This window comes from Acomys russatus, chromosome 32 (assembly GCF_903995435.1).
Source record: "Acomys russatus chromosome 32, mAcoRus1.1, whole genome shotgun sequence".
NCBI lineage: Eukaryota > Metazoa > Chordata > Mammalia > Rodentia > Muridae > Acomys > Acomys russatus.
This window is the reverse complement of record NC_067168.1, coordinates 45509333-45528241: the sequence shown is the minus strand read 5'-3', so window position 1 is coordinate 45528241 and position 18909 is coordinate 45509333. Positions and strand designations below refer to the sequence as shown.

Below are 18909 nucleotides of genomic sequence, written 5' to 3'. Positions count from 1 at the left end.
ACAAGGAAACTGGCACAAATATGCTGCCGCTCATTACGGAGTTCTTGCTGCTGCGGCAGGACAGGCTGACATGTCAGCCCACAGTAGGCGAGGCTAGGAGGACAGCACTCCCAAAGCACGCACAGGCTCAGGGATGTGTGCTGGAGGAAGGGGAAGTGGGCAGCGGGCAGCGGGAAGTAAACAGGGCCATCATGCTGAGAGCACGCTCACAATACAGACAGAAAGAAGAGGACCGTCCATCCGAGGTGTTAAGTCTATAGAGCCTCGGCTCCGAATTACTCTCTGCCTTGTGGGTAGATGGTGGGGTAGGGAGAAGAAGACAGGTGATGGGAAGGAAGTGGTGGGCACAGGGTGCTCTCCAGGCCCCAGCTGGAGACGAGATTATGTCAGAAGTGGACACTGATGAGCCTGTTTGGCAGGAACAATGGGAGAATCTTGGCCGGAATCCAGACAGGAAGACAAGGACGAGCTGAGTGCATATTGGGATAATAGCTGAGCTGTTGCCTGCCAAGCCTGTGTGAATCCCTGAGTTCGATCCCCAGCACCTCCTAAACCACACACACAGCAGAGCATCCCTGACTTGAGAGGTGGAGGCAGGAGGATGAGAAACTCAAGGTCATTTTAAACTACATAGCCATTCAAAGGCCGGCCCAGGACATGTGGGACCTGTCTCAACAACAAAACAAACAAGCAAACAAAAACAAAACCAGAGGGGCTCAGCAGTGGCTAAGGGCACATACTGCGCTTACAGAGGACACAACTGCCTGTAACTCCAGCTACAGGGAGATCCGAGTCTTCTGGCCTCCATGGGCACATATACATAATTAAAAATAAACCTTCGAAACAAAGTTTATCGCCGGGCATGGTGGCACACACCTTTAATCCCAGAGCTCGAGAGGCAGAGGCAAGGGTATCGCTGTGAGTTTGAGGATAGTCTGGTCTACAAAGCGAATCCAGGATAGCCAAGGCTAATACAGAGAGACCCTGTCTAGAAAACCCAAAAGCAAGCAAGCAAACAAAACAAAACAATAAAGTTTAGCAGAAACAAATAGGACACCAAGTTGGGTGGGTTTGGAACGGGGGGGGGGGGGGGGTGGATCTGGGAGGGATGGGTAAAGGGATGGCCATGATCAAAATGTGCAGTGTGAAATTCCCTAAGAATTAATGAAAATAAAAGGCAAAAATCAAGAGCTGAAGTGGACAGAGTCCTGGCAAGGAGCTGAGATGGGGAGACGTTGAGTAGCTGTTGGGCAGCAGGAGAGGACCAAGGTCTGCATGCCTGTGCAGAGCTGCTGGCTCTGCATGCATCCCTAGGCCTCTGCAGGGGAAGGTGAGCACACAAGAAGCCAGAAGGGCCGGTAGTGGTGGCACACGCCGGTAGGATTTGCTGAAGGAGGCAGAGGCAGGAGGATCACGAGTTCGAGGCCAGCCTGGGCTACACAGTTTAAAAAAAAAAAAAAAAAAAAAGAAGCCAGAAGGAAGCAGAAAGAGTTTCCTCAAACAGGTGGAGGGATACTGGCACTTCCAGTTCCTACCTCAGTGGACAAAGCAGGCTCACAGGCTCATAAGAATTGTGACAAGGTCAGGCAGGCAGATCGCTTGAGTTCGAGGCCAGCCTGGTCTACAAAGTGAGTCCAGGACAGTCAAGGCTACACAGAGAAACCCTGTCTCCAAAAACCAAAAAAAAAAAAAGAAAGAAAGAAAGAAAGAAAGAAAAAAAAAGAAAAAGAAAAAGAAAGAAAGAAAAAGAGAGAAAGAAAAGAATTGCAACAAGGCCAGTGAGCCTGTGCCCAGTGCTGCCCAGTGCTGCCCAGTGAGTACTAGACGCTTTCTAAGGTGGCTGGAAAGCTGAGGGGCTCTCACAGCTTGCCTGAGACCCCTATTAATGAGAGCTTTGACCTGACTGATGCTGCTAGCCTCTGAGGCTGCAGATCGCCATCTCACTGGGGATAAGAGGCACAGCCCCGAACCATCCCCAGCTCTTCCCCAGGCTCCAGTTCCCTAGACTTCAGAAAATGCATGCTCTCTTGTGGTCAGCTGGTTTCCAGCCTGGAGCGTCAAGCTTGCTTGCCACAGCATCTAAAGATAGGGTACCCCACAGGAAGCCAGATGCGATTGGCTAACTTTGCAAATAAAGATGCCTCAGAGAGAGGGAACCGCTAGCCTCTGGTGGAGTCTGTGTGGGACTGGGTAACTAGCTATCACTTCCTGCAGAAGGTCCCTTCTCATCTGCCCAGGTAAGTGCAGAGGACTCCTCCCACACCTGGGCGTGGAGTGAGTCAGGCACAGCCACCAGCACCGGCTTACTGATGCTCTTTGTCTTCTGTGTACATGTCCCTGAGTGTGCTGCAGATAAAACAGGGGTGGAGGATGGAAGGTCCGTTTGATTAGAACTACTTATTTTGTTTATTGGTGTTTTGACTGCGTGTATGTCTGGGAGGGTGTCAGGTCCCCTGGAACAGGAGTAACAGGCAGTTTGAGCTGCCACCTAGTACTGGGAATTGAACCTGGGTCCTCTGGAAGAATAGCCAGTGCTCTTAACTGTTGAGCCATCTCTCTCCAGCCCCAGTAATTTGCACAATCCCACTTTGAGGTGTTACTAATTATGTTCTAGAGATATGGAGAAAAGTTTATGTTGAACATTACCAAAGGGAGGGGGCTTGGTATGAATCCACATTTGGGTAACAGGAAATATTGACGTTCTTCATTACAATCCACAATGCCCGTCAGACTTTGTGGTTCATGCCTCTAATGCCAGCACTTGGGGAACTGAAGCAGGAGGATTGCTACAAGTTTGAGACCAGCCTGGGCTGTGTGGTGAGCTCTAGGGCCAGCTGGGGCTTCTGTGTGAGACTATCTTAAACAAAGAAGAACAACCACGTTTTAAAAGGAGCACTTATCTTCAGAGACCCATGCTTGAGTGTCTATAGCTGAAATTAAATAATCATATTCAGCCATGAAGCAGGAAATAGCTTGGAGCCGAGTAGTGGGTACCTGGTGCTTCCTCTGATTTTTTTTTTTTTTTTCTGGTTTTTCGAGACAGGGTTTCTCTGTGCAGCCTTGGCTGTCCTGGACTCACTTTGTAGACAAGGCTGGCCTCGAACTCACAGTGATTGACCTGCCTCTGCTTCCCTGAGTGCTGCTGGGATGACAGGTGCACACTGCCACCCCAGTTCATGTTCCCCTGATGTTTTACAGGCTTGAGAATGTAAACACAAGGATGCACCACTGAGAGTGTAGCTCAGTGGGCAGAGCGCCGCTGAGAGTGTAGCTCAGTGGGTAGAGCGCCGCTGAGAGTGTAGCTCAGTGGGTAGAGCGCTGTTGAGAGTGTAGCTCAGTGGGTAGAGCGCTGCTGAGAGTGTAGCTCAGTGGGTAGAGCGCTGCTGAGAGTGTAGCTCAGTGGGTAGAGCGCTGCTGAGAGTGTAGCTCAGTGGGTAGAGTGCTTCCCAGCATTCAAGAAGCCCTGGGCCCAGTCCCCAGCATCTAGTAAAATTAGACATGGTGGCACATGCTTGTCATCACAGCATCCAGGAGGTGGAGGCAGGGGCTCAGAAGTGCAAGGTCATTCTTGGTACACAGCAATTTTGAGGCCAGCCTGGGCTTTATGAGACCCTGTCTCTAACAACAATAACGACCATGACGATGATGATGACGATGATGGATGTCCAAAATGGTGCTAGCATTTTTACTATAAATATAAATTCATATGGAGAAAAAGGGTAGTATGCTTAAATCTGCAAAGTTGGGTGGTTTGGGGATTTGCCACCCCGCCCCCTTTTGTAAATGCCTTTTTGGTACTATCTTCAGTTGTTATAATGAATATTTATGATAAACTAGGCACAAACTCATTCCTCAGTTTCATAAATGCTTATAACCATGGCTCAGACACCCGGACTCCGACATCTGAGCTACTAGGAAACGTGGTCTTTGGAAGGGAAGCGTAAAAACAGGCCAGGAGGAGGTATCCCCTGCTTGACACAAAACCGGTTTCAGAGGACCCCCGTGAGGACAAGTGGCAGCTGGCTTTTCCTCAATAGCTGTATCTGGCAACCACAGACCCTAAGAGCCTTCAGCCTCGCTCTGTGCTGTTGTAGTCCAGAGAAAGGCTGGGAATTGAGAGACTGAAGTGGGGCCTGACTCGCTCAGCCTTGGGCACCATGAGGGTCTGCAGTGTAGAGGCTTTGACTGAACAGGGGTGGGAGGGTCTCTCTAGGACAACAGAAATGGCCGCAGGAAGGTCTTCAGTGGCTTTTCCCAGAAAGACATGAACAAATATCATCCACCGCAGCTGGGGCCCCTGAGGAATGACAGGAGCAACCCCGCACCCAAGTCTAGCCTGGTGAACCAGTAAGTCTCTTGGGGGTTACTTACAGGAACATGCCCTGAGCTCTTCAAAGCTCACCCCAGGGTGGTGCCCACCTACAAGAGCTGCGTCCTTGGAGCTTCTTGCACCAATTGCAGGCAGCTTCATGAAGAAAGACTCCTCTCCTCAGAGAGGGCGACCTCCTGCTCTTAGAAGTTTCGTTCAAGTGTAGCTGAGTCCTGTGAGCCTCCCTGCTCTCCCCTGGAGGGAATGTTTCCATGAGAGGAAAATGCTAGACACACAACAGAAGGCCAGAATGGCTTCACTTGCCAGCTCTCCTCGGCTTGGCTTTGTTTTTAACAAGGAAATGCTGGACAGCAAATTGTCCCAGCCCAAATTCAGTCTGACTGACTGGGACATTTTTCACACACCCCTGGTTCCTGGGGAAAAGAACCTACCCAGTGCCACTCTCTTTAAAACCTACTCTCTGCCCAGTCTTCAGCTGACTCCATTGCACAGGGAGGACGAGAGGGTGCGGCCAGATGCTGCTCCGCTTTGGGACATAGTCCTGACTCTGCCCTCGTCAACTCTGCACATCACTTCATCTTCCTGAGTCAGCTTTTCCAGTGACAGGTAGGACTCAGGCAGTGGAGTGCACTTTGAATGTTAGGATGTGATTGGCCTGTTTTTTTGTTTGTTTTTGTTTTGTTTTGCTTAAAAAACAGTAATGGACAGCAAGGTGGATAAAGGCACGTGTTGCCAAGCTTGACTCCCTGAGTTTGGCCCGTGGGACATGACATGCGTGGTGGAAGGGAAGAACTGGCTCCCCAAGGATGTCCTCTGACCACACGCTGTGGCCCGTGCCAGTGTGTACACGCATGCATATAAATAAGCGAATGGGCATAATTTAAAAACAGTGATGATTACTACTTTAGGGAAAAGTAACGCTCCGTGACTTTAGGGATTTTAAGATCTCTATTTTTTCCCCGAGGAAGTTGTTACGGATCCCAAGTTGCCAGGAACAGGAGAAAAGACAGCACGGTAGAGCAGACCCAGTTCAAAACCAACTTCTAGTTCCTCCCCCTCCCAAGCCAGCTGTGCAAGGGTGGCCGTGCTGGCCCTGGTCTTCCCAAACCAGAGATATGCCTCTGAGAATGTCCTTCCTGTGGTCCACAGCATCCACACACTTGTGCCTCCCCAACCCAGCCTGACGCTGCTTCGAAGCAGGCCCTCAGGGAATGAGCTGCAGGCCGGGGACGGTACGCACATGCTGCTCCACACTGCTCCAAAGCATCTGGGTGAGCTGTGGAGCCTGGGTGGTGCCCAGGCCTAGCCAGTCTGATGAGTACCCGTGCCCAGGGGGTTTCAGAAGCAGGTATGTTTGTGTCACTTGTTGTCATTTCCTGCCAAGGAAAACCAAAAAGAAGGCTGAGACTTCTCACTGAATCTGAGGTCTGCCTTTCCTCCTGGGGTCTCCAAATATTCAAACTCAGATATTCAGGGTAGCATTTCCCTGACCTCTGAATGGAGGGCGTGCTAACCAACCTCATCTGGCCAAATTGTACTTGTTTTGATTTGTTTTGTTTTGTTTTTTCGAGACACGGTTTCTCTGTGTAGCCCTGGCTGCCCTGGACTCGCATTGTAGACCAGGCTGGCCTTGAACTCACAGAGATCCACCTGCCTCTGCCTCCCAAGTGCTGGGATTAAAGGTGTGTGCCACCACGCCTGGCGCTGCTTCCAGACTGTTTATTTCCTTGCTTTTCTTCCAATCAAAGCTTGTCTATATTCAAGTTAAAATAGAATGGTTTGGTTTTTTTGTTTTTTTGTCTTTTGAGACAGGGTTTCCCTGTGTAGCCTTGGTTGTCCTGGACTCACTTTGTAGACCAGGCTGGCCTGGAACTCACAGCAGTCTGCCTGCGTCTGCCTCCCAAGTGCTGGGATTACATGCGTGTGCCACCACGCCCGCTGGCTGTACCATTTCTTTGTGTGTTCTTGGCAGACTAGAGAAGTGCCCTGCCACTGAACCATGTTGGAAATCCCTCTTCATATGGTCTCTTCATCCTCCTCTTCCTCCTCTTCCTCCTCCTCCTCCTCCTCTAATTGCAGTTGGCAAGGACTCACCAGTCACACCAGGTGGCTCAGAACCACCTATCACTCCAGCCCTGGGGATGCTTTGCTCCCTTCTGATGTCCTTGGGCACTGACAAGCACAGAAAAGGCCTAGTTTTAGAAATAATTTATTATCTCACAATCTCTATATACAACATACTTTGCTTATGTCCCTCCATATCCTCTCTTAACCCTGCTTCTACTTTCTCCCCATGAGCCCGCCTCTTGCTTTCTCCTCTTTGTGAGTGTAGAGGGGACCCACTACATTTAATTAGGAGTGCTAGGTCGAGCTTGGGTGGCAGGTAGCAGAGGGAAGGACAGCTTACCGGTGGCTACCCCGCAGGGCAACGTGGCCCATCCTCCCTTAGGTTTGCCCATTTTGACCCTCATATATGGACTCATTGTTAGCACTGAGCTTTTCAAACGCCTGCTACAAGCCAGGCCTGGGGGCTCCTACCTGTAGTTCTAGCACCAGAAGGCTGGGACAAGAGGATCAAGCTGGACCAGCCCTATTGCAAAAATTAAAACCAAACACATTTTTTGCACATATGCACGCATGTTCAGTGGCGGGGAGAGGTGCCCTTTACCGTTGCCCAGATCTTACTGGGAGTTGCCCACCTGCGTAGCAGATGCAGCACTAAGTAAACCGTCAATATTCCCACAAAGCAATTCTATACGCGGATGACAGGCCGGAGCAGCAGTGTGAGCAAGCAGCTTCTGGATACAGGAGATGGGCTAGGTTAAGCTGCGCTGACCTACAGAGTCTCACCAGGCGCCTCCCTCAGACCCTTGTTCTGTGCCCGTGACGTGACCCATTGGTACAGAGTCTCACCAGGCGCCTCCCTCAGGCCCTTGTTCTGTGCCCGTGACGTGACCCATTGGCACAGAGTCTCACCAGGCGCCTCCCTCAGGCCCTTGTTCTGTGCCCGTGACGTGACCCATTCTGTGCCCGTGACGTGACCCGTTGCTCTGTGCCTGTGACATGACCCTTGCTCTGTGCCTGTGACGTGACCCGTTCTGTGCCCGTGACGTGACCCGTTCTGTGCCCGTGACGTGACCCGATGGCACAGCTGTTAGTTTTCTTCAGCTGCCAGTCAGCTCATGCAGTGAGGGAGGGTTGGGACCCAGCACCTGTGCTAGGGGGCAGCCTCAGCCATCTTGTCTGTGTGCCTTTTTCAAAGTCCAAAGTCATTTTCCTTTTTTTTTTTTTTTTTTAATTAAGACAGGGTCTCTACATAGCTCTGACTGTCCTGGAACTCACTAGGTAGACCAGCCTGGCCTTGAACTTGCAAAGATCCTCCTGCCTCTGCCTCAAGAGTTCTGGGATCAAAAGCATGCACCATTACATCCTGCTTGACTTGACTTTTTAAAAAAGTAAACTTCAGAGTTGGGCTGGTGGCGCACGCCTTTAATCCCAGCACTCAGGAGGCAAAGGCAGGTGGATCTTTGTGAGCTCAAGGCCAGCCTGGTCTACAAAGTGAGTTCCAGGGCAGCCAGGGGTATTACACAGAGAAACCCTGTCTTGAAAAACCACACATATACACAAAAAGTAAACTTTATAGGCCAGAGATCCACGTGCCTGTGCCTCCCGAGTGCTGGGATTAAAGGCATACACCACCATGCCTGGCTTGGGCCTCTTATTTCTACCAAGAACTCACACATTTGGTTAGGCTGGCTGCCCATGGAGCCCCAAGGGCCCTCCTCCTCCACTTCCACAGCACTGGGATTACAAATGTGCCCACCCCCCACCCCACCCCGTGCTTAGCTTCTTATATTTTTGGTTGGAAGCCTTTAACAGCTGAGCCATTTTTCCAGCCCTGTGCTTAGTGTCTTATTATGGGTTCAGAGGCCAGAACTCAGGTCTTGGAGCTTGCAAAGCAAGTCATCTCCCCAGTCCCAGCATTCTTTGCAACATGAGCTCACTAGCCTTACCTGTGGCATTAGGCCATCACCTTCACTAGCTAATTGGTTCTGCCCGGTCTCAAGCCACCTTCTCACACCTTAGTGACAAGAAGTAACTCGGAGCCAAGCTCCAAAGCTCCTGTGTCCTCACAGAGACTGGCAGATGCTGCTGGGTGCTGGCTGCTCACATTTGATAATCACAATGCTCACAGGTGCTCCTACGAGGCACAGCAAGTTTCAAAAGGACTCACACACATTCAGAGAGGACAAATTAGTTACACATTTCCTGAAGAAACAGTTTTAAGAGAAAAAGCGGCAGGAGCGAAAGGACCTTCTCTTGTTTTTGACAGGCTAAATTAAACCGCTTAGCCTTAGCCTTAATTATTTAATTTAATTTAATTTAATTATTGAGACAGGGTTTCTCTTTTAGTCCTGGCTGTCCTGGATTTACTCTGTAGACCAGGCTGGCCTCGAACTCATGGAGACACAACAACTGTCTCTGCCTCCCGAGTGCTGGGTTTAAAGGCGTGCGCCACCACACCCAGCTCAAGCCTTAATTTTTATTTGTTCTTAAACATGTGGCTGACCCTTCGAAGGTCCCGGCAAATCCTAAGGCCAACCTAGGCTAAACAGGGGGTCCTGGGTCAGTGACAGTGTGAGACCCTGCCTCAAAAACTCCCACAGTAACTAGAATTCTATTGTTAAAGCCATCTGCTTCTCCATTACTTAAAGAAGTGATTTAAAAAAAAAAAAAAGAAAAGAAAAACATTTGCTTTTAAGTTTTCACGGCTTACTTTGTCAGAAACAAACAAATGCCACAAAGTATTTTAAAGAGGAAAAGGGAGGGAATGGTGTCAAACCCCAAACAATGGCATGTTTAGAGAGAGGGTAACTCCTTTACCCAGAGGGCCCTGCGGTTTCAGCGGTTTGGCTTGGCCTCTCTCTGGTCTTGGTTAAGCTGCTGGGCGGCTTCTCCCACTGCTTCACTTGAGCTCACAGCTATAGGAGCAGACGGCCAGCTAGCTTGCACGGGAGAGCGGGTGGCGATTGTAAAATGTCCCTCTAGCCTCTTTGTACCCTGAGCTTAAAAAAAATAAATAAATAAATAAAGGCCACCAGAAACTGGAGATATAACCATACAACGGTATAGTCCAAGCATGGGGACCAGCGCACAGTCCTCAGAACAAACTAAAAGGCATACTCAGGGAGAGTGAAAATCTAAAGGGAGACACTGGATTTAAAAATCAATAAGGGCGGGGCGTGTTGGCACACACCTTTAATCCCAGCACTTGAGAGGCAGAGGCCGGCAGATCACTGTGAGTTCAAGGCCAGCCTGGTCCACAAAGCAAGTCCAGAACAGCCAAGGCTACACAGAGAAACTCTGTCTCGAAAAACCAAAAATAAATAAATAAATAAATAAAAATCAGTAAGCAGGATATGGAGCCAAAAGAAAGGGGGAACATCATAAAAAGCGATGCCAACAAGAAGAGAGGAGCTTAGCTCCCCAGAGGGAAGTAGAGAAACAGGAAGCCCTCGGAAGCTACGGGTAAGGGCGCCTCCATCCCACGCACAAAGAAAGCTTTAAAAGTGAAGGAGTGGGCAGGATAAAAGGAAGTGGCCAGAGGAAGTGGACCAGGACGGGCAGTGAGAGTGAGGCGGAAGTTTTCCGAAGTGGGTCACATAGAAGCTATTTCTATTTGAATCTACGGCGGTGTGAGATTTCTCAACCTTCCTAATGCTGCAACCCTTTAAGTACAGTTCCTCATGGGGTGGTGACCCCCCGAACCATAAAATTCCTCCGTTGCTACTTTATAACTGTAACTTTGCCACTGTTGTGAGGCATAATGTAAGTGTCTGTGTTTTCCCATGGTCTTAGGCAGCCCCTTAGTGAAAGGGCCGTTGGAGACCCACAGGTTGAGAAGAACTGACGTGGACCATTCCAAGCTCTGCTTCCAGGATCAACTTGGAGTCCCCAGCGCAATACTAGTTAGTAAAACCACAGGACACGGACGGAGACCTGAGAGCAGCTTACAGGGATTTGTGGGAGGTTTGTAGGACGTGGGTGTGGTTAGGTGGGGATAGTGAGGGTATTTACATATATATTTGTGCGTGTGTGCACACATGTGGAGGCCAGAGGTCAATCTCAGGTACTATCCACCTTACATGGTTTGTTTGTTTGTTTGTTGTTTTGGTTTTTGGAGACAGAGTTTCTCTGTGTAGCCCTGGCTGACCCGACTCACTTTGTAGACCAGGCCGGCCTCGAACTCACAGCGATCCTCCTGCCTCTGTCTCCCGAGTGCTGGGATTAAAGGTGTGCCCCACCACCGCCCGGCTCCACCTTACGTTTTTAGACCATCTCTCAATGGGATCTGAGGCTTATGACAGGGTTGACTGGCCTCGCCAGTGCTGGGGTCACAGCGTGCACTATCACATCTGCCTTTTCCCCCTGTGGGTCTGGGTATTTTCATGTTTTCGCAGCAGGCGTTTTACTGACTGAGCCCACGGGATTTGTGTTCTTCCCTGAGTTTGTGCACAGCCCCAGCTTGGTGGCTGATGGTACGGTCTTTGGTGCTAATCCAACACCAGCCCCCAGGGGTGCTCCCTGCAGCCTCCTAGGAGTGATGGCCAGCTGAGAGAATCTTGCTTTCTAGTGTCCTCTGCTTCCATGGAATGCCAGCTTCAGGGCAGGTCTGTGACCTCCTCAGACTGGCCTTTGCCTCACTGTGCAGCCCAGGCTGGCCTCAAACTGAAGATGATTCTGGATTCCTGGCTGTACTCCATCTGTTGCCAGGAAGCAAGGCCTGTTTTTAGGGTCACTTCCCAATCTCCTAAATGTCTCAGAGGGCCCAGAGATGAAAGGCTTGCTCAGATCAGACCAGAAAGTTCATTTGGGTGAGAGTGACTATTTGGGGGTGGGGTGGCATTCTTTGGTGATGTGAGGTTTCCAACTAGAGTGGAACCCCCATGCTCTGGGGCTCATCACTGACACTGGGTTTGGGCTGACACAGCCTGCAAGCTCGTTCCAGGTAGATACAAGAGATGTACGTGTGTCACCTCTGACTCACGAAGCCAGGGCAGCATTGCTTCTCAGCAGTTGCTTAGAAGACACGGAAACTGCTGGCACAGGTGTCTGTTCCACCAACAGCCGCGGCCAGTGTGACGAGTGAGGGTGGATGCTGAGACGATAAAGGGTCTTTCCCACGCTGTCTTGGGCTCTGGAGCCCTGGTCAACCCCTGCTCGGAGCCCTGGCTGGCCCCTGCTGGGAGCCCTGGTCAGCCCCTGCTGGGAGCCCTGGCCAGCCCCTGCTGGGAGCCCTAGTCAGCCCCTGCTGGGAGCCCTGGCCAGCCCCTGCTGGGAGCCCTGGCCAGCCCCTGCTGGGAGCCCTGGTCAGCCCCTGATGGAAGCCCTGTCAGCCCCTGCTGGGCCCCCTGGCCAGCCCCTGCTGGGAGCCCTGGCCAGCCCCTGCTGGGAGCCCTGGCCAGCCCCTGCTGGGAGCCCTGACCAGCCCCTGATGGGCCCCCTGGTCAGCCCCTGATGGGACCCCATCTGATGAGGCTAATCTTACTCTCCTAGGTCTTGTATTTACTCATCCACTCACTCATTCATTCAACCCAGCAGGTACCTGCAGTGCTGTCAGGTCTAAGGGCCCAGGACCCAGAGCCACAAAAATATCTGCATATTCTGTACAGATCTCCAGGGAAAGCACAATTAGAAGGTGTCACCCTCAGTTTCTTGGGACCTATCATTGTATTGTTACTTAGCTTTTTCATTAGAATCCACATTTTTGTTGATTTTATTTTCTACATTTATTTATTTATTTTATACTTTTGGTTTTTCAAGACAGGTTTTTTTTTCTCTCTGTGTGACAGCTCTGGCTGTCCTGGAGCTCAGCTCTGTAAACCAGGCTGGCCTCAGACTCACAGAGATCTGCCTGCCTCTGCCTCCCAAGTGCTGGCACTAAAGATGTGGGCCGCCACCAAGCCCAGGGTTTGTTGATTTTTTGTTTTGTTTTGTTTTTTGTTTGTTTGTTTGTTTTGTTTTGTTTTTGAGACAAGGTTTCTCTGTGTAGCCTTGGCTGTCCTGGACTTTCTTTGTAGACCAGGCTGGCCTCGAACTCACAGCGATCCGCCTGCCTCTGCCTCTCGAGTGCTGGGATTAAAGGCATGTGCCACCATGCCCAGCTGCATTTGTTGATTTTTAAAATTGAAAATCAACCAATTAAAATATTTTCCAAATGGAGATGATTTACGCTAAGAAAAAAACATCCAAGCATGTATAGGAAAAACAGAACCTCCTTTTCCTTATCCTTTGGCTCCAGAATTGCCCTCCAGCACTGCTGTTCCCAGCACAGGCTTGTCCTTCTGCAGATAATCAGACAGACAGACAGACAGACACACATACACACACACACACACACACACAGCCTTCCCAACCTCCTCACAAATGTCAGCTCCTGTGTCTGTGGGATCTCACGTGGATCTCACACTTCTGTCTTGTTTGGTGTTCCGTCATTCAGACTGTCTGGACTGACTACAGCTCAGTAAAGGATGTCATACTCTCCCCTACTTTCAAAAATCAGCAGAAAAAAAAAAAGGCACATTTTTCACGTCAGTGGAAAAAAACAGTATCATCTTTAAATACCAGATTTCCACAGTGTTCATGGTCCGGTAAAACACGAGAGTCCTAGTCAGCTTGGGTGAACCTAAAGGTCAGAAGGTCTCCGCAAGTGCCTGCTGTGAGAACCGTGTCGGAACAGGCTCTCTCCTCAGAATACTTGTGGTCAATCACGAGACTGAACCCCAGGTCTGCAGAGGGACGCACGAAGCCCAAAGCCTCCTAGCTCATCCACGAGCTGGGGGGCAGGGCGGGGGTTCGTCCTCTGTGAGTCCACAGGTGCTGCTAGGCTGAACAACATATCCCAGGCCAGAGGCAGAATAGGTTTCCTGGCTTTGACCTCCTCTTGGGGTCAGCTTAGCTAACTTTTCACACTGGGAGGAGGAGGAAGAATGGGACTGTCCTGGCGTCCCTCCCTTACCACCTCCGAGCATCTGTTTCCTATCACTGCATGGCGTGTCTCCCATATCTGGGAAGACAGTCCTCCACGTATAAACAAGCCTTGTCGTGGGTTAAGTAACAATTCTGCCTGCTCACCTGTCGTACGTACATACAAACGTATGAAATGACACATTCTAGGGGGTATTGGTTTATTTACTTATTTTTGAGACAGAGTCTCAAATATCCCAGGTTGGGCTGAGACTTGCTATGCAGCCAATGATGGGATGACCTTGAACCCTCCTTCTCCGGTCTCCATCTCCCAGTTGCTGGGATTACATGTATCTACTAGCATGTCTAGTTCGCGTGGTACCAAAGCTCGGCCCCAAGGCTTTGTGCTTTCTAGGCAACTACTCTGTGAACACAGCTGCGTCCTCAGCCCTGAGGTGACACCTGTTAGGTTCAGAGAGCGCTGGGAGGCAGCTGTCTGCTACTGACCAGCTTGAATGTTGGTTGTTAAGTGAGATCACAGCAGAGCTCCTGGGAGGAAAAAAAGGCCCCGAGGCCTAAAGCAAAGACTGCCCACGCCTGGTTCAGAGGAGACAGCCTCGGCTCCTCCACAGAGAAGGCTGGCTGACATGCAGAATTCACAGGCCCATGATGCAGGAAGAAGCCATGGCTGGCTGGGATGTGGTGAAGCCATGGTTAGAGGGGCGGGTGGGTGTGGAAACTCCCTCCGTCAAAAACCATCAGCTTTGCTTTCCGTTTCAATGGGGAAGGAGGCAGCGGCAGCCAGGAAGTGTGTTCCGAGGTGACTTCAGACTTCTGAGGGCTTGTCTGTAGTTTCAAGAGGCAGAGGAGGAGACCCAGAGGAGCAGTCTGGAGTGAGCCATGCTAGACTCAGGTCGTCAGAGTCTATTCCTGGAAGCCCAATTGAGAGTCAGAGCCCAGAGCCGATGCAAAAGCAAAAGAATTTTATTGAGCCAATGCACCGGGGTCTGCTAAGCTCCGAGAAGACGGAAGACCCTGTTCTGTAAAAGCGGAGGGCTTAAATACCCTTTACAGAAGCAGAACTCAGCAACCGTGGTTAATTCTCAAGCGATAGGCTAACAGTGGGTGACCTTTTTAGGTGAATGGAGGGGGTCTGAGGTAGTAAATTCTATGTAGGGTGAGATAAGGGCAGTAAATCCCAGGGGCAGGGTTGAGATGAGGGGCTAGTGGAGAATTTTTTACTTGTTCTTCTCCATTTGCCCTCGTTATTGGCCTGTAATTCTTAACTTGCTTTGCTCAGCTAACAACGCTATGGTTATGATGGCTGAGTTCAGGCCATCTGGAATCTTATACCACCAGCGCATCCTGGCAGGGAAGTTAGTGGGGATGGGGACAAAGCTTTACTGCCCAGCCTGTGGAGACTGCCCTCTGCTCCCGTTCCCGCCCATAAGACAACAGGAGACCCAGCACTCAGGAGGCAGAGGCAGGCGGATCGCTGTGAGTTGGAGGCCAGCCTGGTCTCCAAAGTGAGTCCAGGATGGCCAAGGCTACACAGAGAAACCCTGTCTCCAAAAAAAAAAAAAGAAAAGAAAAAAAAAAAAGAAAAAGAAAATAGGAGAAAGAAGAGGGTATCCAGATGGCTGAGCCACTCAAACCAAGGGCAGCAGGCTGCCTGAGCCCATCCCCCACCTGGGGTCAGCCAGCCCTCCTGTGAGTAGAGAGATGGCCAGGCCAGTGAGATTGGCATTGAGGAGTTTTCCACACAATGTTAAACCCAGGGAAGTCCTGGGTACCATGAATCAAGAGTGAGGGACTTTGCTGGTTATTTTCCTCATCACCAGACACCAGATACCTGAGAAGAAGCAACTGCAGGAGGAAGAGGTCACAGCCTCTTCCGTGGTGGACTGCGTCAAGGCTGCCTGCTCTGGACACCTCAGGCTGTGATGGAGTTCAGGCTGCAGGACAGGCATAGGCAGTCCGTTGCTTTTTTTTTTTTTTTTTTAAATCTGAGAACCTCTGCTGCGATCTCACTCAGCAACATTCAAGCTGGTCAGTAGCAGACCACTGCCTCTCAGCGCTCTCTGAACTCAGCAGTGTAACCCTCTTTCCTCTAAAGGAGGTTGCTTACAGTCTGATGGGATCATTCTGGGAGCAGGTGCCAAGTTGTGGCTGGAGCATGGGGCACCTGGTCACAGTGCCTGCAAGCTGGAAAGCAGAGAGAGGCGTGTACGTAGCTCAGCTCACTTCCTCCTTCCTTTTCTGGGAGGTTTGGGACCCCAGCCCATGAAATGGCTCCATCCATACTTAGAAAGTTTTGCAAGACAGGCTTTGTCTGTGTAGCCCTGACTGTCCTAGAACTCATTTTGTAGACCAGGTTGGCCTTGAACTCAGAGATCTGCCTGCCTCCGCTCCAGAGCACTGGATTTAAGGTGTGCGCCACTGCTGCCTGGCTACCATGGGTCTTTATACCTTGTTAACTCAATCTTTAAAAGCCTTTGCGTGCAGCTAGAGATGGCTCAGCAGTTTAGAGCATTGGCTGCTCTTCCAGAGGCCCTGAAGAAGACTCAGGATGGGTGACCCCCATGTCAGGGTGGCCCACAACCACCTGTAAGCCCAGCTCCAGGGAATCGAGTGTCCTCTTCACCACACTCACACAGATGCCTTCCCACATACAAACACACATGCACATAGTTTTAAATAAAATACTATTTTTGGTTAAAAAAAAAAAAAAAGCAGGCAGTGTGGTATGGGTGCACGCCTTTGATCCCAGCATTCAGGAATCACAGGCAGACAGATCTCTGTGAGTTGCAAGCAGACCTGGTCTACATATCGAGTTCCAAGCAAGCCAAGATTACATAGTGTGAGACCGTGTTTCAAAAACTAAAAAAAAAAAAAAAAAAAAAAGCCGGACGTGGTGGCCCATGCCTTTAATCCCAGCACTTGGAGGCAGAGGCAGGCAGAACGCTGTGAGTTCGAGGCCAGCCTGGTTCACAAAGCTAGTCTAGGACAACCAAGGCTACACAAAGAAACTCTGCCTCGGAAACAAAACAAAAAAAGCTTTAAAAGGTAGGATGAGTGAAGATGAAATTTAGTAGAAACGGCCCCCCCGCTCCTGCATTCAGTGCTTTCTCCTGCTTGCGGCATCCAGCTAGAGCGAACTGTAATCCTCTACAGCTAACGCGGTCACGCTTTATTTTCTGTTCCAGGACCTCACCATGGCCACCTCTTTCCCTGAGTTGGATCTGGAGAACTTTGAATATGATGATTCTGCTGAGGCCTGCGATGTGGGCGACGTTGTGGCCTTTGGGACCGTCTTCCTGTCCATCTTCTACTCCCTCGTCTTTGCGCTTGGCCTGCTGGGAAATCTGTTGGTGGTGCTTGCCCTCACCAACAGCCGGAAGCCCAAGAGCATCACAGATATCTACCTCCTGAACCTGGCCTTGAGCGATCTGCTCTTTGTGGCCACGCTGCCCTTCTGGACTCACTATCTCATCAGCGACGAAGGCCTCCACAACGCTGTGTGCAAGCTCACGACCGCCTTCTTCTTCATCGGCTTCTTCGGGGGCATATTCTTCATCACCGTCATCAGCGTCGACAGGTACCTGGCCATCGTCCTGGCCGCCAACTCCATGAACAACCGAACGGTGCAGCATGGTGTCACCATCAGTCTGGGAGTCTGGGCCGCGGCCATCTTAGTGGCATCGCCCCAGTTCATGTTCACAAAGAGAAAGGAAAACGAGTGTCTGGGGGACTACCCTGAGGTCCTGCAGGAAATCTGGCCCGTGCTCCGCAACGCGGAAGCCAACATCCTGGGCTTCCTGCTGCCCCTGCTCGTCATGAGCTTTTGCTACTTCCGCATCATCCGGACGCTGTGTTCCTGCAAGAATCACAAGAAGACACGCGCCATCAGGCTCATCCTCCTCGTGGTTGTAGTGTTTTTCCTCTTCTGGACACCCTACAACGCCGTGATCTTCCTGGAGACTCTCAAATTCTACGACTTCTTCCCTAGCTGTGACACGAAAAGGGACCTGAGGCTGGCCCTCAGCGTGACGGAGACAGTGGCGTTTAGCCACTGTTGCCTCAACCCCCTCATCTATGCCTTCGCTGGGGAAAAGTTCAGAAGATACCTCAGACATCTGTACAGGAAGTGCCTGGCGGTCCTGTGCGGCCGCCCTGTCCACGTCAGCTTCTCTCCAGAATCCCAGAGGAGCAGGCAGGAGAGCATCCTGAGCAGCTTGACTCACTACACAAGTGATGGAGATGGATCGCTCCTCCTCTGAAGGGGTCTCGCCGGCCCTGACTCCACTAAGAACCCAGAGTTCTTGCATCACACTCTATAATGAGGGCAGACTCTTTTTCCCCTGCTGTGTCTTATGTGCAAGAAATATGGACCAGATGCCTATAAATCAATCCCACAATGTTTGTTTTTTGTTTTTAATAATGTACGTTCAAATTGTGAAAGGCACACATATCTCTTTACCGCGAATGTTGAACGTTGGGGCTTACAAGTGACAAAGGTTCTAACCAGACTGGCGTAATTACAAAGGGGTTGGTGACAATCCTGTGGTGGTGGGGAGGGGGAAAGATGCCTCAATCCTCAGCCTGAGTGGAAACCCTTCAGATGTCTGAGTAGTGGTCAATCATCCTGGCCTACAGCTTTATAGTCAGAGAATGACTTCATCTCTCTGGTTTCAAGGTCAACGTTCCTAGGGATGGGCTCCCGTTGGAGGGCGTCAGGTGTCCACCCTTGACTAGGTGATGGTATTGAAATCAGATACCTAAGATACTGGAACCTCATGGTCAGAGGTTGAGAGAGGCGTGTTTCTAAGAAGTTGGAGGGTGAGAGCTCCTCTGAAGAGACAGAACAAGAGTGCCACAGCTGCCTTACCATGGGGCTCACGCGGGCTCTCTCCTCAGAAACCAGCCAGTGTCTAGTGCCAGCTTCTTCATTAAGCCTGTCCTGACAATGTCCTGCAACCTCCGAGGGTTAGGGTGAGGGTTAGGGTGAAGGTTAGGGTGAGGGTTACTGCCCACTGCATTAAATGCAAACTCAAGGCCCCTGCCTCTGAGACCAGGTAGATAGAATGCAGCTCTAAAAATAGACTCCATGGGAGCTGGGCGTGGTGGTACACATCTTTAATCCCAGCACTCGGGAGGCAGAGGCAGGTGGATCATTGTGAGTTCTAGGCCATCCCAGGCTACAAAGCGAGTCCAGGACAGCCAGGGCTACACAGAGAAACCCTGTCTCAAAAATCTGGAAAAAAAAAATAGACTTCATGCTGCCTCCTCCTTCCCAATGGGCTTCACCCACACTGCCTTCCTGATCCCTTCTGTTTGTCTTCCTCTTCTTCTCTTGGCCCAGGGGGAAGGAATAGAAAGGGTAGAGCTCCCGACTGAAGCAGCTTTGCTGCTGGTGCACTGGGGAGACTGGAGCCGACAGAGCTTCAAAGGAAACATTCTAGCAAGGGACATCAGCCAGGAATTTAGCTTTCCCTGGATCTAGGGCTGTTGTCCTACCTCTGAGTAATGGTGCACATGGAGTGGGAGTAGCCTGTCGTGGGAGGAGCACACAGTGGGAGGAGCCTGCCATGGGAGGAGCCTGCAGGCTTTGC

General features: G+C 50.8%; 1 protein-coding gene across 1 annotated transcript; it reads left to right on the top strand.

Moving 5' to 3' along the window:
- Nucleotides 1-2005: 2005 nt before the first annotated feature.
- Cx3cr1 (C-X3-C motif chemokine receptor 1) lies at nt 2006-17577 on the top strand. The gene is made up of 2 exons (XM_051140481.1): nt 2006-2237; nt 16504-17577. The coding sequence occupies exon 2, from the start codon at nt 16513-16515 to the stop codon at nt 17575-17577; it is 1065 nt and encodes a 354-aa protein (XP_050996438.1). The 5' UTR covers nt 2006-2237; nt 16504-16512.
- Nucleotides 17578-18909: the final 1332 nt, after the last annotated feature.